The sequence below is a fragment of the Microcebus murinus genome, chromosome 14, assembly GCF_040939455.1.
Source record: "Microcebus murinus isolate Inina chromosome 14, M.murinus_Inina_mat1.0, whole genome shotgun sequence".
In the NCBI taxonomy this organism is placed as follows: Eukaryota; Metazoa; Chordata; class Mammalia; order Primates; family Cheirogaleidae; genus Microcebus; species Microcebus murinus.
The window spans coordinates 32,435,217-32,461,725 of record NC_134117.1 but is presented as its reverse complement, the minus strand read 5'-3'; the positions used below and the strand labels follow the sequence as shown (position 1 = coordinate 32,461,725).

Here is a 26,509-nt window from a genome sequence, read left to right as displayed (position 1 = left end):
CTCAGCTTGGTTTTGAACTCTTGAGCTCAAACGATCCACCCGCCTCAGCCTCCCAGAGAGCTAGGATTACAGGCGTGAGCCACCGTGCCCGGCCTAGATCTGTGTGTTTATTTCTGACCGCTTTCCCTCATTTCCTTCAGCAGCTTATTTCTTGCTGCCCAGTGGACATTTCCATTTGTATATATACAATATTACCAACTTAAACTAAGCTACTGCTACTTCTCTGACTTTTACTTATCTTGACCTCTCAATATTTGGTCTTTGATATGACCGTTCTTCTAGCCATCACCTGTAAAACCTAAGTCGTCTTTGTTGTTGTTTTTGTTTCTTTGCTTTCTTCTTTTCTTCCAAATCTACTTGTTCATCAAATATTGTAGATTCTTTTTTCTCTTTTTGGCTCCAGTTTTTCTCCTAGTCCATGTTGGCCCACAGAGTGGCACGGAAACTGGCCAAGGCACAATTATAATCATGCCATTCCCATATTTGGAAACCTGCCAGTCTCTATATCATCTATAGGGATAAAAATCTAAACTTTCAAGAGCTTAGTATGCTTTGATCTATTACTATAATCCACCCTCAACCTACCTAAACCATCCTCTCCTGCACTTCACTTCGTTGTCCCCTGAATACGTCCTGCTCTTTTGTTGAGAAAGACTCTCAACAAGGGATTATACAGTCCCTCCTAATGGCATGATTATACAATCCCTCCTAAGTAGCTGGGACTATAGCCACACGCCACGCTAAAAAAATTAGCCAGCAGGCTAATTTTTTCTATTTTTAGTAGAATAGAAAGCTCAGGCTGGTCTCCAACTCCTGACCTCAAGCAATGCTCCCACCTTGACCTCTGAGAATGTTAGGGTTACAGGCGTGAGCCATGGCACTGGCCCTGCTCTTTCATCTCCTTATTTTTGCTTTATATGCCTTGCTCCCTCTAGGTACCCGGCCAACCTTTATCCATCTGAATATTTGAATTCAGCTCAAATATCACATTAAAGCCTTGCATAGCTCTCCCATGCAGAGTTAGTGACTCCTTCCTATGTTTCCATAGAACCAGTATGAATTAATTATAGTATAATCACATCATACTATAAATTTTTAATGCACCTATCTCATGTCTCAGCTTTACACACACACATACCCTTACCACACTTATATTCAAGTGGAAGTTCAATGAGAATAGAAACTACCTGTATTCCCTATCCTGTTTCCCACCAAGAGCCTAGTCCATAGGAGACCCTCTGTTGAATCACAGTGTCTATCTTTTCATTCTTTATGATATATGAGTGCTTAGAATAATCTTGCAGAAGCACTACTTTTTAAATTGCCTCATTTCCTTAAAATCTGTATTTTCTTATTAAGATTAAATTCAAATTCTGGCCTTCAGGACCCCCTACAATCTCATCGTTATTCAGATATTTATTGTGCTCTCTGTTATGTTTGAGATATTGAGTACATAGTTGGCACCAATGGCTTTTTTAAAGCCTTTTTTCTTTTTATAAATAAGTACATAATATTTTTGCCCAAACCAAACTGATTTACTCACTTTCCTCCAAACACAAGGTAGATATTTTATTTATTTATTTATTTTTTTGGCATCTTGTTTTTCAAAGCTACTCATTCTTTAAGACCTAATTTAGGTTCTGCCTTGTTTACGGAGTTCTTTGATTATGTCAGAAATATTTTTCCTCTCTTCTCCATACTCATACAGCAGTTCATCTCCAGTGTCTCCTAATTCTTTGTGACAATAGTTCACATAGATGATGATAGTATTTATGTGGTACATTGGACAGGATTTGAATCTCTAGAGGAAGCTCCCTTATGGCTGCTTAAATGTACCATAGCAACATGAAACACATAGTTTCTTGTACTGGCTATAATTTCTTACTAAATGGGAAATATAAATTTCTCTCAGAGTATAGTATACATATGGTGGCATGGTACAGTCAAAACTGATATTTTGGACTCAAGGCCTATGTTGAACCATCCATGCATAATACTTAACAGAGTGTAAATACTATAAATAGTTGTCATTCTATATTGTTTGGGAAATAATTACAAGAAAAAGTCCATACATGTTCAGAACATGATTTTTTTCCTGAATATTTTTGATCCAAGGTGGTTTGAATCAGCAAATAGGGATCCCTCAGATACAGAAGGCTGGCTATATTTCCCTTCAGCATTTCCCTTTATTAATGTGTCATAATTGTGGTTTTATCTCTTTGATAGATCCAGATATTTCTATTCCACTGGGGTAAACAGGTATATAAAGGGACTTTTAGTCTCCTTGACGGTGTATTTCATGTTCCAAATACATTGGGTGTGACACTTTTAATCCTGAGACAAAACAAGCAATGTGCAGCTTTTTTCCATTGTTGAATGAGGGCTTGCTTGCATTAACTGAAGTGTGGATCTCTAAGCTTGTTCTGAATTAAAGAGTGCTTATTTTCTTTCCTTAAAACAGTCGTGTAAATGACACTATTATGGCACCATATATAATACAAAGCTTGTTCCATACTCTCCATATTCTAGATTTCTGTTCCACCACACTCTGATTTTCATCACAGTGATTTCTAGGGCAGGAGTGTATGATTTCCTAGATCTTTTTTTTGGAGACAGAGTCTCACTCTGTTGCCCAGGCTAGAGTGGGTGCCATGGCGTCAGCCTAGCTCACAGCAACCTCAAACTCCTGGGCTCAAGGGATCCTTCTGCCTCAGCCTCCCAGGTAGCTGGGACTACAGGCATGCACCACCATGCCCGGCTAATTTTTCTATATATATTAGTTGGCCAATTAATTTCTTTCTATTTATAGTAGAGACGGGTCTCGCTCTTGCTCAGGTTGGTTTCAAACTGCTGAACTCAAACGATCCACCTGCCTCGGCCTCCCAGAGAGCTAGGATTACAGGCGTGAGCCACCTCGCCCGGCCCCTAGTTCTTCTTAATAATCCTAAATGAACACCTGCACTTTGAGTCTGCAAAGATAGACTTTACTACCAGCTGGGGTTTTTTTTGTTGTTTGTTTGTTTTGAGACAGAGTCTCGCTTTGTTGCCCAGGTTAGAATGCTGTGGTGTCAGCCTAGCTCACAGCACCCTCAAACTCCTGGGCTCAAGAGATCCTACTGCCTCAGCCTCCTGAGTAGCTGGGACTCCAGGCATGCGCCACCATGCCCAGCTAATTTTTTTCTGTATATATTAGTTGGCCAATTAATTTCTTTCTATTTTTAGTAGAGAACAGGGGTCTGTCTCCCTTTTGCTAAGTCTGGTCTGGAACTCCCAACCTTGAGCAATCCTCCCACTTCGGCCTGCTGGAGTGCTATGATTACAGGCATGAGCCACCACGCCCGGCTGCCAGCTGTTTTCTTGGATAACCATCCCTATCTTAATTAATTTATGTAGCAGTGAGAAACTATTGATAAAGTCCCCCCTCACTTTTTTCTACATAAATTATGTGTCACAAATGAACCTTTTAAAGTGAGGTTAGGTTGTCCTTGTTGTTTATCCATTCCCAACTGGTTTGTAACATCCAGCTTTATCTTAGTAAAACCTTTCTGCTCCAAGCATATTCATCCATAAACATACATGCTCATTTCCATCTCTAAACTTGCTTATGCTGTTTTTCTTCACATACCCCTATTCTTTGCATCTAACTTGAATCCTCATCTGTAGTTTGTTTTTTTGTTTGTTTTGAGACAGAGTCTCACTCTGTTGCCCAGGTTAGAGTGCCGTGGTATCAGCCTAGCTCACAGCAACCTCAAACGCCTGGGCTCAAGAGATCCTTCTGCCTCAGCCTCCCAAGTAGCTGGGACTACAGGCATTTACCACCATGCCCGGCTAATTTTTTCTATATATTTTTAGTTGTCTAGCCAATTTCTTTCTGTTTTTAGTAGAGACGGGGTCTCACTCTTGATCAGGCTGGTCTCTAACTCCTGACCTCGAGCAATCCTCCTGCCTCAGCCTCCCAGAGTGGTAGGATTACAGGCGTGAGCTTCCTCACCTGGCCACGTCTGTAGTTCTTTTCTTGAAACTTCAGCTGTTTTTTCCTATGTTTCTTACTCTCATCACGTTTCTTCTGTATTACTTACATGGTTTTATTGGCACTTAATGTTTGGTGTGGTGGTTTTTATGTAACCCTTGTATACATATGTTTGTTCCTTAACTAGGCTGTAAGTTCCTTAAATGTATTTCTTTTCGGCATCAAATAAAGAATGTACTTAATAGATACTCAGATTGATTTAGGAGGCAATCTTGAATAATCTTAGATTTAAGGCAACCTAGTCATGTATATTCCTTAAACTGTTGTCTATATAACTGGCAAAAAACATCATATTTTAAAATTCCATGGAATTAATTAAATGACCTTTTATAAAGAGTGGTACGTTATAATACAGATTAGTGATATTACCAAGGCCAAAAAGACTATATATTTATTTTAAAGAATAAATAATATTCTTTAGATTTGTCTAGTTTAGTCCTCCTTTCTCATCTTCATATAATAATAATTTGTTCTTTGATCTCTGAACAAATGTGTCCCACGTTGATCAATGGGATGGTATGGGAGTAAATTATGAGTATATACATCAGCAAGCAAGAGGTATTTAGAAAAGCTAGTAGAAGGAAAAAGAAGGATGGGAGAAAATGAATTGAGAGGGTATAAATGAATCTTGAGCAGTGGTGTGGCCTATTGAAAAATATGAGGATAACTAGGAATCCAGAACATTTTCTACTGAATACCAGGGTACCACGCAGAATTGCTTTATATACTAATGGTAAGAAAAGTACATCCATAAATTTTAGGCATAGATGTAAAGTTGACACCATCGTTATCAATGTTGTTGCTAGTTCATTCGGAGGTTATATATGTGCCAGGCGATTCTTGAGTTTCTGGATCACATGTTTAATCCTGTACAATATGGGACCTTAAAACCTTTTTTATGCTAAAATCTCCTTTGGCAGTCGATTAAGCCTATGGATTCCTTCTCAGAATTTTTTTGAAAGAATAAAACAAAATAAGATTAGAAAAGAAACCAATTATATTGAAATACAGCTATCTAATATACTAATATGAGCTTTAAGACATTAAAATACAAGATTTATCAGTTAGCCTAATTTCAAATTATATGGTGAGCTAAATGTTATTTTGGGATCTGGACAGCTGTAAAGTAATATGAAAATTTTTGGTTTCTATACTAATTTCTAATTGCTATACTGCTGATATTGCTATGGTTTGTTTGCATTCATCATTGAAGAAAAAGCTAAATTTTAGAGCTTAGCAAAAATAAACATACAGTGTTTCTTTCACCATCCAAATTTACCAACCCCCAGCCCCTAAATTTTTCATAGACTCCAGATTAAGAACACCTGCCTTACAATAACTGTGAAAGATTCTGTCATTAAACTTATAAGGTTAGCAGGGATTTGAACTCACAGAGTCTGGCTCCAAAGCCCCAGGTTCTTTAACTAGCTAGAATATCCTGAACTCAAATAATCTTTTTCCCAAATTAATTTAACTTTTTCTCCTTAGGAAAAAAATATCTTAAGTATTTTACCTACTGTTTAATTTTTTTAAGGGGTGGGGGAGGGAGGAAACCTACTATTTACATTTTAAAACCATATAATTTTTAAAATGTTTATAGTGAGTATAAAACAGAATTTCATTTCTATTTTATGGTGAGTTAAGGAAACTTACAAAGAGAGGAAAAAGGAAAGAATGGCTAGAGCAGACGTTTTCTAACTTTTGGTATCTTTATCACCTGAAGGGCTTGTTAAAACCTAGTCCTGAGCACCCCCCAGAGTTTCTCATTCTGTTGGTCTGGGGTCTGGTCTGAGAATTTCATTTCTGACAAGTTCCCAAGTGATGCTTATGCATCACACTGAGCACTGAATTCTGAGAGAGTCAGAAGACTAGAGAGAACAAGGGGGGAGAATAGACTTAAACTCTCAGTTTGGTCAGAAATTATAACCTCCTCTTTCCTTGGGTATGGACCTTGGGAGGCTTTTGGTTTTGTCTTTTGAAATGGAAAATAGCCAATTAATTATTTGTACCTTTGTAGAGTATTCAAATTGCCATTCCATAACTTATAACATTAAAATATTTAATAATTCAAAGGACAATTATGTTTTAGTGCCCTGGAATGTAAATGTTATGGCATTATGAGTAGAAAGCTTAAATTTCAAAATGTTTGGTTTTATCTTTGTTAGTACCTTTTTTTTTTTTTTTTAGACGGAGTCTTGCTTTGTTGCCCAGGCCACAGTGAGTGGCATGGTGTCAGCCTAGCTCACAGCAACCTCAAACTCCTGGGCTCAAGCAATCCTCCTGCCTCAGCCTCCTGAGTAGCTGGGACTACTGGCATGCGCCACCATGCCCGGCTAGTTTTTATATATATATGTATATGTATATATATATATTAGTTGGCCAATTAATTTGTTTCTATTTATGGTAGAGATAGGGTCTCACTCTTGCTCAGGCTGGTTTCGAACTCCTGAACTTGAGCAATCCACCTGCCTTGGCCTCCCAGAGTGCTAGGATTACAGGCGTGAGCCACCACGCCTGGCCTTTGTTAGTACTTTTTATCAAGAGTATGTTTTGGGCTGGGCAGGGTGGCTCACGCCTGTAATCCTAGCTCTCTGGGAGGCCAAGGCAGGAGGATCACTCAAGGTCAGGAGTTCAAACCAGCCTGAGCAAGAGTGAGATCTCATCTCTACTAAAAATAGAAGCAAATTAATTGGCCAACTAAAAAAATAGATATAAAAAAATTAGCTGGGCATGGTGGCACATGCCTGTAGTCTCAGAGCTACTCGAGAGTATGTTTTGCCCCGGGTAAGAAGTAGAAAAGATTACAAGACTCAAAGTACTTGCATTGCAAATGAGGTTAAGTTTTCTATGCACGTTCTGGTCAGTAGGAAATAAAGTTTTTTTGTTTTTATTTTTGAGACAGAGTCTCACTTTGTTGCCCAGGCTAGAGTGAGTGGCGTGGCGTCAGCCTAGCTCACAGCAACCTCAAACTCCTGGGCTCAAGCAATCGTTCTGCCTCAGCCTCCCGAGTAGCTGGGACTACAGGCATGCACCACCATGCCTGGCTAATTTTTTATATATTTTTTTAGTTGGCCAATTAATTTATTTCTGTATTTAGTAGAGACGGGGTCTTGCTCTTGCTCAGGCTGGTTTCGAACTCCTGACCTTGAGTGAGCCACTGCACCCAGCCTTTGTGTTTTTGTTGTTGTTGTTTTTAGTAGCAATGGGATCTTGCTCTTGCTCAGACTGATCTCAAACTCCTGATCTCAAGCAATCTACCACCTCTGCCTCCCAAAGTGCTAGGATTACAGGCGGGAGCCACTGCACCCAGCCAAAACAATTTCATTTAAAGTATAAACATAAAAGCTCAAAGACAATACCAAGAATTATCTCTGGTAATAACGAATGAGAATATATGCAGGATACTTCTGTCAACTGTAAAGAAAGCATCATAAAAAATTAATAAAAACTGTGGCAGTACAATATATGTATTCAGTCATTCCCAGCCGGAAATAAAGTTTTTGACAAAAAATACTAAGTTTACTTATAAAAACTATTTAAGTTGACATTATATGATTGTGTTGGGGCCATCTCTTAATACCCACCATTCTGTGTCCAGATTGTTTTGGTTGCACGTGATGCAACCCAAATTGGTTAAACCTCCCAAAAAGAAGAATAATCTATTGGTCTATGTAAATGAACAGTACAAGGGTATATTTAGCTTTAGTCACAGCACAACTTGATCCATGTCTCAAACAATGCTATCAGTTTTCCATCTTTCACCTTTGCTTCCTCTTAAGGCTCTACTTGGTGGCTCCCCTAGCAACAGTAGCTTCACATCCTCCTGCCTCTAAGCCCAGCAAAAGAGAAAAAGTCTGTGTACCAACCTTCCCAGCAAACATTTTGATGTTGACTCTGGAAAACCAGCATTAAGGGCCCAGCCTTCCAATCGCTGTAATCTGGGGGATGAGATACAATGGCCAGTCTAAGGGTTACTCTTCCCAGGAGCTGGGAATAGGGCCAGTACTAACTGCCTAAACCACATATATGGCTGATATTGGAGGCAAGAGTAATTTTTCATAGGAAATGTGGGATATTGTTTGTTCCTAGAAAATAGGAATTGGTGTTGTACCTTAAACACTAAATTTCTGCTGTCCCCCTCTACTCCAAGATCTTGAGAAACCATGAGACAGCAATGAGTGCCCAGACAGCTTAGCTGAAGTGAGTCAGAAGGTCAAAATGCTAAACAAATGCTCCTGATTCTACCTAGATCCTGTGAAACCTGACCAATTTGAAAGCTGAATAAAAATCACAATTTTGGACATTGTTGCCATGGATTCAGTTCAGTTTTTTTCCAGTTCTAATTGAAATGTTTTAATTGGAATACAATTGAAATTCATGTTGTTCCACAAAGACTAGAGATCTCACCCATCTATACTACCTGACTATATAGTCTTTCCCACTGATCATAGTTAAACTAGTTGTTCTGACAGAGGCCACTTATCCAATTAAGTGAAAAGTGCACAGTAGGTAACAAGCATTAATTAGCAGTTATTTCCACTTGTATAAACATTAATGGGGGAAGGAGAAGAATAGTCTCATTGAATTAAACTGTATTTGCCCTAATGGAAATCTGTGTCAAAACTTGTGTTAATTGGGAGAAAAAATAAGGAATTGCAACCTAATTCCATAAGAAAAAATTAGACTTCATGAAGTACTTTTAAAAGCAACGTGGGTGCCACCACACAATTATTCAAACCAAAAAAAAGCAAAGTAGGAAAATGTCTTAAAATTTCATTCCAAAAAAAGGAAAACTAGTCATACCTGTAATGGAAATATGTAGACCCATACTTATCACTATCCTAAAATAGTTTATCCTAATATCTTCATCTCCTTTTTGCTCTTTTAAAAAAATTTAATATTCTATCATCTTACAGTTATACTTTACCAGTAAGAGAAATGGGTGGGGTTTTTTTCTCAGTTGAAAATTGAATGAGATTATATGCAAAATCACTTGTGTAATATACTGTTTTTCTAAGTTCAAGAGATTGGTAGTGTTGCCCTGGTACGGTGGCTCATGCCTATAATCTTAACATTCTGAGAGGCCGAGATGGGAGGATTTCCTGGGGCCAGGTGTTTGAGACTAGCCTGAGCAAGAGCAAGACCCCATCTCCACCAAAAACTAGAAAAAATGAGCTGGATGTGGTGGCCTATCCCAGCTACTCTGGAGGCTGTGGCAGGAGGATCACTTGAGCTCAAGAGTTTGAGGTTTCAGTGAGCTGTGATGACACCACTGCACTCTACCCTGGGTGACAGAGATTCTGTCTCCAAAAAAAAAAAAAAAAATTGGCAGTGTTGAAATGGGGAGAATACTGAATTTCACATATTCCTTTGCTTACTACTTACTTCTCAAAGAATTATTAGATCTTGTAAACCAAAAGCAGCTTGAGGGTTGTCTCTTTGCACGCTGGTTTCATTACAGAAGGTGAAGAATTACTAGAAAGATGGAGGAAATTGCATACAAACAAAATCCAGAAAAGATAAGATTATACAGAGAAAGATAAGGACAAACAGAAAATGAAACTCCTCTGCTGGGAACATACTGGTTGTTTTGTCTTCTTAGTTTTTTAATCCAGGACAGAAGGTATGCAATGTAACATAGTAGGCTCATCCTATGCAGTGAGGGTGGAAATGTCGAGGTGGCTGGGATCCTAAAGATAAATGTCGTCATTTTCTCTTTTAATTTACAGAAGTTGCTGGGTGTGTTTTGCCACTGATGAAGATGATAGAACAGCTGAATGGGTGAGACCATGCAGGTGCAGAGGATCTACAAAATGGGTTCACCAGGCTTGTCTACAACGCTGGGTAGATGAAAAACAAAGAGGAAACAGTACAGCCAGAGTGGCATGTCCTCAGTGCAATGCTGAATACTTAATAGTTTTTCCAAAGTTGGGTAAGAATATCTTTTTTTTTTTTTTTTTTAAAGAATATCTTTTAAAACAACAAAGATATATTTGATGTTATTACACATCACTGTGTGATCTTAAGTTTATTTTAAATGATCCATCTCTTTGCTTTTTTGTGAATTTCTATATTTCCTTTCTGTTTTCTTTCTAAATGTCAGAGACATATTTGTTTTGCTAACAGTTTATGATATCCTTACTATATCCCCAAATTTATCCATTTGTCTGTGTATTAATTTTCCATCTGACTGAGAGGAGGAAGAACTTGCATATCTAACTGTATATAATCAAATAACAAAACTATAATGAAAAGCTGACTTGAGCCTAATTCTCTAGAGACAGTTGATGTAGGAGAAAGCAAGCAGTAGTGTGTTTTTTCTAATACTTTTTAATTCTTCTGTTAAAGAATAAAAAGGAAATTAAAGATTTAGTAAGATAAACTGTAGAAAGTTAAACTGTCTTTGGAATCCAGTTTATCTGGTTGTGTTTCATGAAAACTGCCATTTCTTTTCTGGGAATTGGCAGGCAAAGAATAACCAAAGGTCTCTGAGAATGGGGCAAAGTATAGCAGACTACTTAAAAGAAGCTGTAACTAAGGCTGTTCCATTATGTCTTCCATCACATTGATAATCTGGTTCATAGCCATACATTGATGAACCAGTGTTCTCTTTGGTGTTTATGCCATACCGTAAGTTGTTAAACATTTTTGATAACTTTGGGTGAAGTGGGATTCAGGGGAAATTAGAAATAAATTGGAACAATTATTATATATATTGTTTTTTATAGGTACTATACATACTGAAATCATACCCATATTTTTAAAAATGAGGCAACATAAATGCAGATAATAAAGTGTTTTTCTAATGCAAGAAGATTAATAATAAAGACAATTTCCATGGTTGTCTGTTTTCTCTATCATGATGCATAGGAAGAAATGATAGCTTCCTATGAAAGGAAAGTAGTATAGTAGAGAAAGTAGTTTTCCCAAACATTTGAAATTTGTGGACCACTGGGTGGGTCTTCATACACACCGCTGATTTTAGATAAAGTAAACATGGAATAATCCAAAATGTTTTTATAGTGAGATTGCAGCAGTATTTTTAAATATCTAACCATCAGGAAAAGCCATTATTGCTGCCATCTTTCAATACCTTGACATGTGGCTCACTAGAGTCAAAGTTAAGGTTTCCTTTTTTTTCCCCTCCCTCTCCTTCCTACCCATGGTTTCTTATTTAATTGGTTTCTTTTCCTACTCTTCAGTTTTACTAAATTAGATAATCCCACCTTTCAATTATAGATTGTTGGTTAGAGCAGCAATATATGGTGATTCTGTTAGACGTTTTAGATATTCAGATAGATAGAAACCAGAATTATTGCAAGAATTTCACTGAAAACTACATACAAGTTGACAAATGTATGGCACTCGACAGGAAAGTCAAGTTAAATATTTCAGTTTGGGAGATGGCACTATGTAGATCTGTCCTTTTGGTTGAATACAGTTCTAAGAGATAGATTTTCAAGTTTAGTGCAGTAATTGAATGTGGTTTTAAGTATATCTAATAAGACATCGATTTCTTTCCATAACAAAGAAAGAAAATGCTTAATTGTTGGAGAAAAGTCATACTATTTGGTTAAGCCGTTTGTATCGTGATTTGGTCTTCATATTTTATCTTTAAGAATTGTTATTTCATCCTCAAATGATAGGTTCGGGCTATTCAGTGTACTGTGTGTCATAGAGATATGTCATTGAGTTAGACACTTAAAATCATAGAAATGTTTTCCTGACATCAGTCATGAAAAAAATTTACATCCTTCATTTGAGTAGTCCTTGTTGTAATCTATCCTCTTGACAAGATAGAGAAGATGAATCTATATTTGTAACTTTTTGCTTGATATAACATACTGAAGATATCTGCTCAAGGGTCACAGTTTGAATTATATTCACAATGTTCCATGCATTCTTTAACAATGACTCAAGAATTAAGAGTCCATTGTCAAATGCCAACTGTTCTCTGTAAATAAAGACATGTTTGTTAATTGGCTTTCAGGTGGTGGACTCTTCCTTGCTGAACACATAGCTAGTGCTCTGGCCATACTGATCATAGTACACCTTTTCAAGTCATGGGTCAAAAATAATTATTGTTTAAAAGAGAATCCCTTCTCCATAGCATGTTTCCATTGATAATCACAATTAAAAGTTGCCTATATTTCTTGATTTATATATTACACATGGTGTATGCTGAGAGTTGGTTCATGCTGTGTGTACTAGTGGTTTCATGCACCCATAAAACAAAATACTTAAGGGTGTACATTTGTGAAAGTAATTGTTCTTCCTCACTATAACACTGTGATCCCCAACCCTCCAGTGGTAGACTGGTCTGTGGCCTGTTGGGGCCCAGGCCGCTGGGCTGTAGGCAGGAAGTGAGCAAGGTTTCATCTGTGTTTGCATCTGCTCCCTATCTCTTGTATCGCCGTATGGGATCTGCCTCCTGTCAGATCAGTGGTGGCATTGGATTCTCATAGGAGCAGGAACCTTACTGTGGACTGCGCATGCATATGCGAGGGATGTAGGTTGCCTATGTGAGGGATCTAGGCTGCGCACTCCTTGGCAGAGTCTAGCTGGCAGGCTGTGGCGCCTGATGAGCAGGGGTGGAGCTGGGGTGGTGGTGCTGGTGCTGAGGAGTGGCTGCAGGTGCGGGTTGTTATTAGTAAAGAAGTGTGACTGCACAATGAATGTGGTTCAGTTGGGTCATCCCGAGACTATTCTCCCCTCCCCACCTCCTTTCTGTGGTCCATGGAAGGATCGTCTTCCATGAAGCCCATCCCCGGTGCCAAAAAGATTGAGGACTGCTGGATAACATGCTTCATGCATAATGTTCAGTACTGTCATCTGATATAATTTTGCCAGTAGATTGTTTTCTGAGCATATTTGTCATTAATTTTGCGGTGACAGTAGTTACACTTGTTTTGTTAAAGAAGTTGAAGTACCTTTGACTGTAGTTTTGATCTTTTAATGACAGAATTCATAATAAAGGCTTTGATTGATTTACTGTAGTGGTTGAAAATGATGTGAACTTCAGTGGCTTCTTGTCCCTATCAAGGGTGTCTCCTAGTACAGACTACTCCTAATTTACTGGTCACAGCCCATTCTAAGATCAGACGATCTTACTATAAGAGCAGACTATAATTATTTATTGCAATCTGAGTTAAATGTATTTTTCACTTTTAATTGAACACTTTTGAGCCGTTGATCCAGTTTCTAAATTTGGGATGTAACATAATATGATAGTAACAAAATACGTATTTGCCCAATGTAAACAACTCATGATGTGAAAGTTATGTAAGCTGAAGCCATCTTCTCTTAATTGTCCTTGCAGAGCTTGAGTGACCCTTGGAATGTTATAGCAAGTACAGGCCGAAAATAATTTCTATTAAAATCATAATCTTATCAAATTTGTGAAATGTTTGAGATCGAAACTTTTGTCACTTTTCCCTCAAACTCTGTAGACCAATTAATAGATTACCAGGAACCACCACTGGTCCCCATGTGACATTTGATAAACACTGGCTAGAAGAAATAAAAGACATAAGATGCAGAAAGGAAGAGATGATGGTTAATATTCTGTGGGGTGGTCTCTGTGCAGCAAGGTTTGTGTTTTGTTTTGTTTTATTTTTAAGTTTCCATGTGGATTTAGCCTCAGTTTGTCTGGCTAGCTGGCCAATTCTGCATCTTTTCTGATACTTGGTCATGGCAGGAATGGAGAGATGGTGTTAAGTGTATTTTCTTCATTGTTAATAAGGAATTTATTGTACTCCATTACAAAAACCTTAGAGGATTCATCAGACATTCATCCTTCTCATTGCCACCCATCTTAGGGCTTGCTTTTTCTTTTTTTTTTTCTAGTGAGTTAGGCCAGTTGTAGGTATGCACCTACTTAAAAGGCATGCTCTCACGCCTGTAATCCTAGTACTCTGGGAGGCCGAGGCGGGTGGATTGTTTGAGCTCAGGAGTTCGAAACTAGCCTAAGCAAGACCCCATCTCTACTATAAATAGAAAAAAATTAATTGGCCAAGTAAAAATATATAGAAACAATTAGCCAGGCATGGTGGCGCATGCCTGTAGTCCCAGCTACTCGGGAGACTGAGGCAGGAGGATTGCTTGAGCCCAAGAGTTTGAGGTTGCTGTGAGCGAGGCTGGCGCCATGACACTCACTCTAGCCTGGGCCACAAAGTGAGACTCTGTCTCAAAAAAAAGAGTTCAAGACAATCCTGAACAAGAGGGAGATCCCATCTCTACTAAAAATAGAAAAAGTAGCCAGGCATAGTGATGTGCACTTGTAGTCCCAGCAACTAGGGAGGCTGAGGCAGAAGATCGCCTGAGGCCAGGAGTTTAAGGCTGCAGTGTGAGCTATGATGATGCCACTGCACTCCAGACTGGGAAACAGAGCATGATTGTGTTTCAAAAAAAAAAAAAAAAAAATGAAGGGAATACTAGCTGAAAAGATTTTTGTCTTCCATTAAAAATAAATCATGTCCATAAACTTTGAGACCTGATAGTAATTGTGTTTAGCCAAGCAAAAACACGCCTATAATCATAGCTCTCTGGGAGGCCTAGGCAGGCGGATTGCTCGAGGTCAGGAGTTCAAAACCAGCCCGAGCAAGAGCGAGACCCCATCTCTACTATAAATAGAAAGAAATTAATTGGCGAACTAATATATATAGAAAAAATTAGCCGGGCATGGTGGTGCATGCCTGTAGTCCCAGCTACTCGGGAGACTGAGGCAGCAGGATTGCTTGAGCCCAGGAGTTTGAGGTTGCTGTGAGCTAGGCTGATGCCACGGTACTCACTCTAGCCTGGGCAACAAAGCAAGACTCTGTCTCAAAAAAAAAAAAAAAAGAATTCAGACAAGAGTATCTCAAAATAGAGATCTTGACTCACAAGGATAGAAGAGACTAATTCACATTATATTTCTTTCGGTGATGTTTTGTAGTTTTCAGTGTACAGACCTTATACTTTTGTTAAATTTATTCCTAAATCTTCCATTATTTTGATGCTATTATAAGTGGAATTGTTTTCTTAATTTTATTTTCAAATTATCGTAGAGTATACTTACATAAAAATTTGTTTGACTGCAAAACAGCCTCAGGTAGGTCCTTCAGGAGATATTCCAGCAGAAGGCATTTTTACCATAGGAGATGATAGCTCCATGTGTGTTAATGCCCCTGAAGGCCTTCCAGTGGCACAAAATGAGGAGGTGAAGGACAGTGAGATTGATAATACTGATCCTGTGTAGGTCTAGGCTAATGTGTGTGTTTGTGTCTTAGTTTTTAACCAAAAAGTTTAAGAAGTGAAAAAAAAATGTTTTTATAGAAAAATGTTTATAGAGTAAGGATATAAAGAAAAATATTTTTGGACAGCTATAGAATGTCTTTGTATTTAAAACTCAGTGTTATTACAAAAGAGTCAAAAAATTAAATTTAAAACTTTATAAAGTAAAAAAAGTTACAGCAAGCTAAGTTTAATTTATTGTTGAAAAAGGGCAAAAATATGAATTTACTGTAAGCTAAGTGTACAGTGTTTTTAAAGTCTACAGTAGAGTACAATAATGTCTTGGGCCTTCACATTCACTCACTGACTTACCCAGAGCAACTTCCAGTCCTGCAAGCTCCATTCATGGTAAGTGCCCCATACAAGTGTACCATTTTTTATCTTTTATGCCATGTTTTGACGGTAACTTTCCTAAATTTAGATATACAAATATTAATACTTACCATGATGTTATAATTGCCTACAGTATTTAGTACAGTATACTGTATAGGTTTGTAGGCTAGGAGCAATAGGCTATAGCCTAATGTAGTAGGCTATCTAGGTTTGTGTAAGTATACTTTATGATGGTTTCATAACTACAAAATGACCTAATGATGCATTTCTCAAAATGGATCCCCATCATTGAGCAATGCATGAATATATAGTTTTTTGTTTGTTTTGAGATGGGGTTCCCTGTATCACCCAGTCAGGTCTTGAACTCCTGGCCTCAAGCAGTCCTCATAAGAATATGTTACCTGAGTTTTTCAGAAACAGCCTTTATCAGATTGAGGATGTTCCCCTCTAGTCCTGGTTTGTTGAGTACTTTTATCATGAAAAGGTGTTGGATTTTTTTTTTTTTTTTTTTTGAGACAGAGTCTCGCTTTCTTGCCTCGGCTAGAATGAGTGCCGTGGTGTCAGCCTAGCTCACAGCAATCTCAAACTCCTGGGCTCAAGCAATCCTCCTGCCTCAGCCTCCCGAGTAGCTGGGACTACAGGCACGAGCCACCATGCCCAGCTGATTTTTATATTATATATATTAGTTGGCCAATTAATTTCTTTCTATTTTTATGGTAGAGACGAGGTCTCACTCAGGCTGGTTTCGAACTCCTGACCTTGAGCAATCCGCCCGCCTCGGCCTCCCAGAGTGCTAGGATTACAGGCGTGAGCCACCGCGCCCGGCCTGTTGGATTTTATTAAATGCTTTTTCTGCATCTGTTGATACGATCATGTGGTTTTTGTTCTTAATCCTATTAATATGATATATTACATTATTTGGTTTTTGTATATTAGACCAACTTTGCGTTCCCGGGATAAATTCCACTTGCTCATGATATATAATCTCTTTTAGATTTTCTTTGCATGTTGAGGACTTTTGTGTCTATATCCATGGATATTTGTAGTTTTTTGTGGTATCTTTGGTTTTGGTACTGGAGTAATACTGGCTCACAGAATAAATTGGGAAGTGATCTCACATAATTTTTTAAAGAGTTTGTGAAGAATTAGTGTTAATTCTTTAAATGTTTGGGAGCAGTGAAGCCATTTGGTTCTGGGCTTTTTTATATGGGAGGTTTTTTGATAACTAATTCTATCTCATTACTTGTTATGGGTCTATTCATGTTTTCGATTTATTCTTGAGTTGGTTTGGTAGTTTGTGTCTTTCTAAGAATTTGTCCCTTTCATCTGTATTGTCTAATTTGTTGGCATACATTCATAGTGTTTTTTTATAATCATTTTTATTTCTATAAGACTGATATAAGACTGACTATATTCCTATAAGACTGATAGGTCTATCCCTTTTTTTTTCATGATTTTAGTCATTTAAATCTTCTCTTTTTTTTTTTTTTCTTGGTTACTTTAATTAAAAGTGTATCATTTTTGTTGACTTTCTGCTCCCCCCACCCCCTAGAATGAATCAGTGAACTTTTGGTTTTACCGATTTTCTTTTTCTATTTTACTATTCTCTATCTCATTTTTTCCACTCTATTCTTTATTATTTCCTTCCTTCTGCTTGGTTTGCGTTCAGTTTGCTCTTTTTCTAAAGGTAGAAGCTTAGGTTATCAATTGAAATCTTTCCTTTTTTGTTGCTTTTAAATAGACTTTACTTTTTAGAGAATTTTTGGGTTCAGAACAAAATTGAATAAAAAGCACAGTTTTCACATAACCCTGTCCACATACAGGCACAGCTTTCCCCACTGTCAATATCTTGCACCAGAGTGATAACATTTGTTACAATCAGTGAACTTACATTGATATATTATCACCACCCAACTAGTCCATATCTTACATTAGGATTTAATCTTGATGTTGTACATTCTATGAATTTTGACAAAATGTATAATGACATGTGTCCACCATTATTGTATAATGCAGAATAGTTTTACTGCCCTAAAAATCCTCTGTGTTCCATCTGTTTGTTCCTCCCTCCCCCAACATCCTTCTACCACTCCTTGTTTTCCCTCTCCATCATTTTTCGTTTTCCAGAATGTCATATAGTTGGAATCACACAGTATGTAACCTTTTCAGTTTGACTTCTTTCACTTAGTAATATGCATTTAAGTTTTGTCCATGTTTTTCATGGTTTCATAGCTCATTTTAGCACTATTAATAAATAATATTCCATTGTCTGGGTGTACAGTTTATCCATTTACCTACTGAAAGACATCTTAATTGCTTCCAAGTTTTGGCTATTATGAATAAAGCTGCTGTAAACATCCACGTGCAGGGTTTTGTGTGGGCATAAGTTTTCGATTCATTGGGAAGATACCAAGGAGCATGATTGCTGGATTATATGATAAGAGTATGTTCAGTTTTGTAAGAAACCTCAAAACTATCTTCCAAAGTGGCTGTGCGATGTACCATTTTGCATTCCCACCAACAATGAACGAGAGTTACTGTTGCTTCACATTTTTGGCAGCTTTTGGTGTTGCCAGTGTTTTGGATTTGGGCCATTTTCATAGATGTGTAGTGGCATATCATTGTTTTAATTTATGATTTCCTAATGGCATATGTTAAGTATCTTTTTATTTGCCATCTATATATCTTTTGGGGGGAAGTGTCCAAGTCGCTCGTTTTTAAAATCACCTTGCTTGTTTTCTTATTTGACTTTTAATAGTTCTTTGGATATTTTGGATAACAGTTCATTATCAGGTATGTCTTTTGCAAATTTTTTCTTCTAATCTATAGCTTGTTTTTTCATTCTCTGGGTCTTCTTTTTTAATGTAGTCATTTACACCTATAAATTTTTCCTCTTAAGCATTGCTTAGCTGCATCTCATAAGTTTCGATGTTTTCATTTATCTTAAAATATTTTTCTAATTTTTCCTGTGACTTCTTTGACCTATTGGTTATTTAGGTGTTTAATTTTCACATATTTGTTAATTTTGCAAATGTCCTTCTGTTGATGATTTCTAATTTCATGTCATCGTGACCAGAGAACATAGTTTATCTGATGTCTTAAGTATATTAAGATTTGTTTTATGGCCTTAACATGTGGTTTATCCTGTGAAAAATATGTAATCTGCTATTGTTGGGTAGAGTGTTCAGTAAATATCTAGCTTGTTCTAGTATTTTCAAAATAGTGTTCTATTTTCTTGTTGATCTTTTATATATCCATTATTGAAGGTGAGGTATAGAGGTCTCCAACTATTGTTGAATTGCTTATTTCTCTATTTCTTTTTTTTTTTTTTTGCTTCATTTATTCTGAGGGCTGTTAGGTGCATACATGTTTATAATTGTTAAGTCTTCCTAATGATTTTTCCTTTTACCATGATAAAATGTCATTTGTTTCTAGTAGTAATTATGTTAGTAGAGCCACTTCAGCTCTCTTATATATTAGATTAATAGAAAATTCTTAGATTGCTTTCAACTTAATTATTTTTTTTTCCAGAGACAGGATCTCACTCTGTTACCCAGGCTGGAATGCAGTGGCAGCTCACTGCAGCCTCAGACTCCAGGTCTCAAGTGATCCTCGCATGTTAGCCTCCCGAGTAGCTATGGGCATGTGCCACCACACCTGGCTTGTTTACTTATTTATTTTTTGTAGAGATGGGGGTCTCATTGTATTGACCAGGATGGTCTTGAATGCCTGGTCTCAAGTGATCCTCTCGCCTTGACCTCCCAAAGTGCTGGAATTATAGGCGTGAGCTACCATGCCGGCCCTAAGTTAAAGTTTTATTACAGTGTTATTCTTATTTCTTTATTTTATTGTTGTTCTCATAACTAAACATTAATTAAAACTTCTTATATAGAAGTTTACTAATAATAATCATCCTCAAAAAGCAGTTTCAAATCTTAAGTGGACTATAAAGCTTAGAAGGGAAAGATACTCATAGGGATGAATAATTGGACCAATTCCTAGGAGAAACCTTTCTAGAGAAACTAGGAAATAAAATTAATAGTTACAATTTTATATTATTTTGTTTTACAATATTATTAATATTAACAGTGATATCAATAGCTAGCATTTGCTAATAGGTCCCTACTATATTGCAGACACTATGTTGGTCACTTTGCTTATATTTTATTTAAACCTCTCAAAAACTCTACATAGTAGATACTTCCTCATTTTACAGATAAGAAACAGACTCAGCAAATTTATTTAATGGAAGCCCATGGGCTTCCAGCAAATAAGTGAAGGAGCCAGAATTGTAAATTGCTGAATTTGTTACTGTCACTCAGTGAGTCAGCTACAGGCCACATGTGAATAAAAAGTAGTTTCAAGTACTTTAAGAACTAATAGGGATAATATGAATTCGAACTATTAATAATAATTTGAAATAGTGTTAATAAATTACACATACGATAAATGACAAAGATTATTCTATGAGTTGGTGCTACTAGAATTAAAAGAGAAGTATAGCCAAGAAGCAAAATGATTACTAGGTGCTTATGTTAACAAATGGTTTATTCTCTTTCCTTTCTCTTGATATTTGCTTTGCTGGAAATGGAAAAGAAAAGCAAATATGTGAAAGAGAAGATAGAACTAAAATATCTCATAAGCAATTTTTTTCCAACTCTTTTAATGTTTAAGTTTACTTTATATATTTTCCTCCCAGGTAATACATTCACATGGTCAAAAGTTCAAAGATACTGGATACAGTAGGGTATTCAATGAAAATTCTTTCTACTATGTCCACCAGCTATAGTGCCAAGTAAAATCATGTATAATAATGTAGACATGATAATAAAGAATAGACATAATGTAGCTACATGAGCTTTATTTTATTTATTGGTAATAAATTATCATTTTTATAAATTTATAATATTTGATTCCAAGGTATTTATCTTTTTCTTCCCTTTTGTCTATCTCTCTTTCCCTCTTCCCCCTCCCTCCTTCCCTGCACATACACAAAATCTACAGAGTTAAGGGAACAAACAAGGGATAGGGAAATACTAGAGATTGGCAAGCTGGAAAACCATTACCACTCCTGGGCCTTGAAGTACAAGGGAAGAGAGCTGTTAACAAGAACTGTAGCAGAGGGAGAAGGGCTGCTTAATAGAACCGGTGGTCTTACACAGAGAAATGTGAACTCCTTGCAGTAAGGGAAACAAGGAAAAAACTCCCTTAACACTTTTACTACCCTCTGATTTTCTGGCCTCTCCTCTCATTTGAACACATCAGAAGCTAGAGGTTGCCTGAAAGATGCAGTTTGTTTGGTTAGCCACCCAATGCACAAAGCAGGATGGAGAAGCATAAGGAGTACACCTAGAGAGGCAAATAGAATGTGCAACACAATTAGGTTATATGTTGATATATTCTAGACTAGCATACTATGGACCCTGTTCTATATTTAATTTTTTTTTCTTGGCAATGTATTGTAGATACCATTTCCTATTAGTATATAAAGAGCTTTTTTGAACAGCTACATAGTATTCCATTATATAGATATGTGGTTATTTATATAACCAGTCTCCTGTTGATGGGCACATAGGCTCTTTCCAATTTTTAACTATTACAAACAGTGCTCTCATAAACAACTTTGTGTGAAATACTTTTATGCACGTGTACAAATATATCTGTAAGATAAATGACTAGAAATGGAATTGCTGGGTTAAAGCTATATGCATTTATAACATAATAGATATCATAAAATTGGCTTTTGTAGAGATTATACCTATTTAATCTCCCAACAGCGTATTGGAGTGCCTGCTTTCCCATTGCCTTTGCCAACATGCTGCTACCAATATACAGAACTAATTTTATCTGCTTCCTTAGCATTGATCAAAGCACAGCAGAATGCTCACTCAGGTATTTTTTTTTCTCTTTCATTATGAAATATTTCATTTGTGGAAAAGGCGTATATCGTAACTACATATAAGGAATAAGTACTAATAAGCCATCATCCATTTACCTTCTATTCACTTTTAGAAATAAAATATCCTGGTGAGTTGAACCTTTTATCATTCAGTAGTGACTATTTTATCCATATTAATGTTTTTTTAGTCTTAAACTCATGTGTACTAATATAGATATGATAATGAATAGACATGATAATGTAGCAGCACCAGCTTTATTTTATTTAGATTTGATTTGATTTGATTTGATTTGATTTGATTTGATTTGATTTGATTTTATTTTATTTAGAGGTGGGTTCTACTATGTTGCCTATGCTGGCCTCGAACTCCTGGGCTCAAGCAATCCTCCCACCTTAGCCTCCTGAGTAGCTGGGACTGCAGGCACGTGCCATGTACCACCTCGAGCTTTTTTTAAAAATTGACTTTTTATTTTAGAATAATTTTTGATTTATAAAATAATTAGAAAGTACAGAGAGTTCCCATATATCCTACATCCAATTTCCTCTATTATTAACATATTAGTATGGTGCATTTGTTAAAATTAATGAACTAGTATCAATACATTATTATTAATTAAAGTCCATACCTCATTCAAATTTTCTTAGTTTTTACCTAATGTAAAACTAATTTTTCTGTTCCAAGATACATTACATTTAGTCATGTCTCCTTACATTCCTTTTGGCTGTTTCTCAGACTTTCCTTGCTTTTGCTGACCTTGACAGTTTTGGGGAGTATTGGTCAGGTGTTTTGTAGAATGTCTCTCAAATGGGATTAGTCTGATGTTTTTCTCATCTGTTGAAGTTATGAGTACAGAGGTAAAGTGCCATTTTCATCACATCATATCAGATAATATCTACATGACTCATCACTGGTGATATTGATCTTGATGATTTAGCTGACTTAGTATTTGCCAGGTTTCTCTTGCCATTTTATACCAGCTTTTTTGATGATATTGCATGTGTCCTATTTATCTCTTTTTTTAATTTTTAATTCTTTTGTGTTCTTGTTTACATTTATTGTGATGCTGATATAGTTCAGTTTTCACCACCAGATTTTGTCCATTCTATTCATCCTGCTTTTTCCCCTTTTTTTCCTTTTGCTTACCATCTTTTGGATTGAAGTGTTTTCTCCTCTGATACTATATTTTCCCCTGTACTAGTTTTTAAGTTTATGCTTTATTTCTCTACCTAAGTGGTTATACTTGAAAAGCCTTAGCTTTTCTATCTCTTCAAATATTGCTTCTCCTTCATTCTTTTCATTCTCATTTTCTGGAACCCTGACTAGAGTCATATTAGACTTTTTTTTTTCATTATAGAATTTCCCGTGTTCTGGGTTTTGTTATTGCTCATACCCCACGAGTACTTCCCTGTTTAATATGTTGTTCTGTCCCCCTGCATTTCCTGTAAACTCCTGTTTAGACCTTGTCAGATTACTGTATGATATTTTTTTTGCAAGAATATTTCATAGGTGGTTCTGTGTGCTTCTTACTGTGTCACAACATGAGGTACTTAGTTGTCTTTTTATGATGAGACTGATCAGTGAGTACAGGTTTATCAGCCTGATACAACCAATAAAGTTTTTTGTGTTTTTTTTTAATGCAGAAAGCCTCACCAACCCACCCCACCAGGGGGAAGGAGTTTGTTTTTTGTTGTTGTTTTTGTTTTTGTTTTGAGACAGAGTTGCTGTTGCCCTGAGTAGAATGCAGTGGTGTCATCATCACTCACGATGCAACCTCAAACTCCTGGGCTCAAACCATCCTCCTGCCTCAGCCTCCCAAGTAGCTGGGACTACAGACGTGCACCACCATGCCTGGCTAATTTTTCTATTTTAAGTAGAGATGGGGTCTTGTTCTTGCTCAGGCTGGTCTCAAACTCCTGATCTCAAGTGATCCTCCACCTCAGCCTGCTAGAGTGCTAGGATTACAGGCATGAGCCACCACACCTGGCCATAAAGTTTCGTATCTGCTTCTACCTAATGATTTTAGCAGAGATTGATAATTTATCATTCATTGCCTATAGAGCCATTATTTCATTAGGTAATACAAAACAATGATGTTCTAATTCTTTCTTTCTGCTTTTTTTGGCTTAGAATATTTGTGTAAAGATGAAGAGTAAATCTCAAGAAGAGATTGCTGAGTCAAAGGGGGCATTGCACATAGGATTTTGCTAAATATTGCCAAATTCCCCTCTACAGATGTTGTAAAATTTGTATATCCACCTGCGCTGTATGAGCATGCCTATTTCCTCATGCTTTGTCAATAGAATGTGTTGACAAACTCTAAGATTTTAGCCAGTCTGTTAGGTAAGAAAAGATACTTCATTGTAGTTTTAATATACATTTCTTTATGAGTGAGGTGGTTAAACCATTTTAAAGGAAGAATACTGTAGATTGAAAAGGGGTACTATAAAGTATTCAATATATTTTCCCCAAAGTTAAAAGAAATTTTTTCAAGCCTTCGATTTTATGGGGATTTTACATATTTGATTGATATATTCTAAGCTATCAGTTACTCCATGAAAATAATCTGTATTGTTTATCCTCTACCCACATAGCCTTCTGTTACTCACAGGAATTCAATTTGTTTCTTTTATGCCTGCTCTCATAAAATATATTGTTGGCTCATTTCACTACCTAAAAACCAAATATAGATGTAAAAATTCAAGTACTCTCTTCATATTAATAAGAGTTTCTAGTAATACTTACACTTAGCCTTTAAAAAATGTTTTTTATAGTTCACTTTGTATCTAAGTTCCTATGTGTGAGCAAAATAAAGAAGAAAATCTGAAAATTTAAATCCTGTTTCATAGTGATTTAGCCTTTGAGTACTCTTTGTTGTCAAAGTTTGTAACTAGAGGACTCATTAGATCTTTTTCAGCCCTCATTTGTATACCTTCTTATGAGGCAGATGACTAGGATACCTTCAAAATAAGAGTTTCTCGTGTTTACTGCTGAATCACATCTGGTCTTGCTCCCTAAGATTAAAAGTAGATTAGTTTTAAGAAGTGTCTTTCAGCAGTGTGAGGCTTTCTGGGTGTACGCTATATATGAATACAAGTAGCTAAATTATAAGTTCAAAACATAACTACAGAATCTTTTTTAAAGGGTGAGAGGATATAATTTCTATTTACAGAATCTACATTGTCTAAGTCTGGTGTCTTCATTCTCCCTTATCATTCCCAAATTTCTTGCCTCCGTGAACTCCTCCCTCTGTTCCTTGTCTCAGATCTTTAAGGAAAGAGCATCTATTCTTTATTTCTTACTGAAGATTTCCTGAAATAGTCTTGTTTTTATTTCAAAGCCACCATATGCCATAAGTTTTTTCTCAGATGTCTCATGTCTTCGATTATACCTTGTACCCCAGATAAGAAATAATAGCTGACATATATTACTACATAACTATTGTAGTACTAAGAGCTTCATAAGCATTATCTTATTTTCACTGAAAATCTGATATAGATAGTACCTTACTGTACAGAAGCAGAAATTGAGGCCCAGAGATGGTACTTTGTCCAGATTCACACAGCAGATCCTACTTAATCCTTGCCTACCTTATTAATGTTTCCTCCTAATGAGCCTAATACACAAACTTTTCATATAAGGGGAAAAAGAAAATTAAATGGTAATATCAGGTTGACTTCCTCAGGGTTATTGTTACCTGAATTTATAACTCTTTTGTTATTATCTAAAATACAGTTTTTCTTAATAAAAATAATTCTAATCATGGCAAATTTGAAAAATACAGATATGTTTAAAGAGGGAAAAAGACAACATGTCATAGTTACCTGGCATATATGTAATATGTGCACTATGCTGTTAGCTGTTTTTAATTACAAATTAATGATTAATCTTGGTTATTTTATCACACCAAGAATTTTTTTTTCCCCAACAATCAGTCTTTCACTTCCAGTTAGAAGGCATTCCTTGTTTGGTTTTGCCTTGATTCACTGGTACTTTTTGCTCTCCACTTAGAATTGGCCTTCATTTTCAGATCAGATAATTCAAGTTTAGGTCAAGATTCATTTATTTAAAAAAACAAAAACCCCAAACAATAGCAATTTTTAAAAATGCTTTGTATCCTTAACCCCTCTATAATCTTTACCTAAAATTTCCGTAATATTTATCTATATATTTATACCGTATTATCATATATCTGTTAATTTTGCCTTAAAGTTTTTCAGTTGTTTAACGTATATGTCACTGTAGACTCCTTGGAGGCAGCAGCTAGTATATTAAGTATTATTTACATTTATTTTACATTTAGTATTTTTACATTTATTTTAATACATAGTAAAATGCCATGTGTACAATAGGTGCTTAATACATACTTAGTAGTTGACCTTTATAGCTCGCAAGTATGCTATAGGCTATTCTTCTGAGGATAAATTAAATTTTTCTCTTCGCACAAACTATATAATCATAAAGAACTACTATGGTAAGCTTTAATTATTAATCATGGTAATGTGGTATATAGATAAATAGATATGACATTCATCTGCTTTGACCCTGGATCTTTTTATTCTTCAGGGTTGTTTGGGGTTTTTTAATGATTTTTTGTGGGCTTTTTCCCCCCCATATGTTATTAGTTTAGTTATCTAAAAATTTGGAACATATCTCTTCCTTTCTCTTTACAATCTAATGATTAACTTTTTGTTATTAAGCAAAGTAGCTTACAGCTTGAGTTTGCAGGATGTTTGTTTTTACATAAAGATAGTAAAATCCCAACCCATAAGCAGAGTACTCAAAGACAAAACCTTACATAAGCTTGTCTGAGGCTCTGAGACCTAGCCTCCAAAGTGTAGTGTTTAAAACAGCGATGAATGCTAGAGAAAGAGTTAAAACTCTTTACTATCCCATTGGAATTCCCACATGCTTTTAACTTTTAATTGATTTGGTTGTCATGGTCTTATTTCACATCTTCAATAAAATCCGCATTTGT

General features: G+C 36.3%; 1 protein-coding gene across 1 annotated transcript in view; it reads left to right on the top strand.

Annotated features, from left to right (window-relative positions):
• The window catches only part of MARCHF5 (membrane associated ring-CH-type finger 5), a 47,205-nt gene that overhangs the window by 4,183 nt on the left and 16,513 nt on the right, over positions 1-26,509 (top strand). The window contains exon 2 of the mRNA XM_012765900.2: positions 9,760-9,962. Coding sequence (XP_012621354.1) covers positions 9,760-9,962 — 203 coding nt within the window. The remainder of the gene's footprint in view (positions 1-9,759; positions 9,963-26,509) is intronic.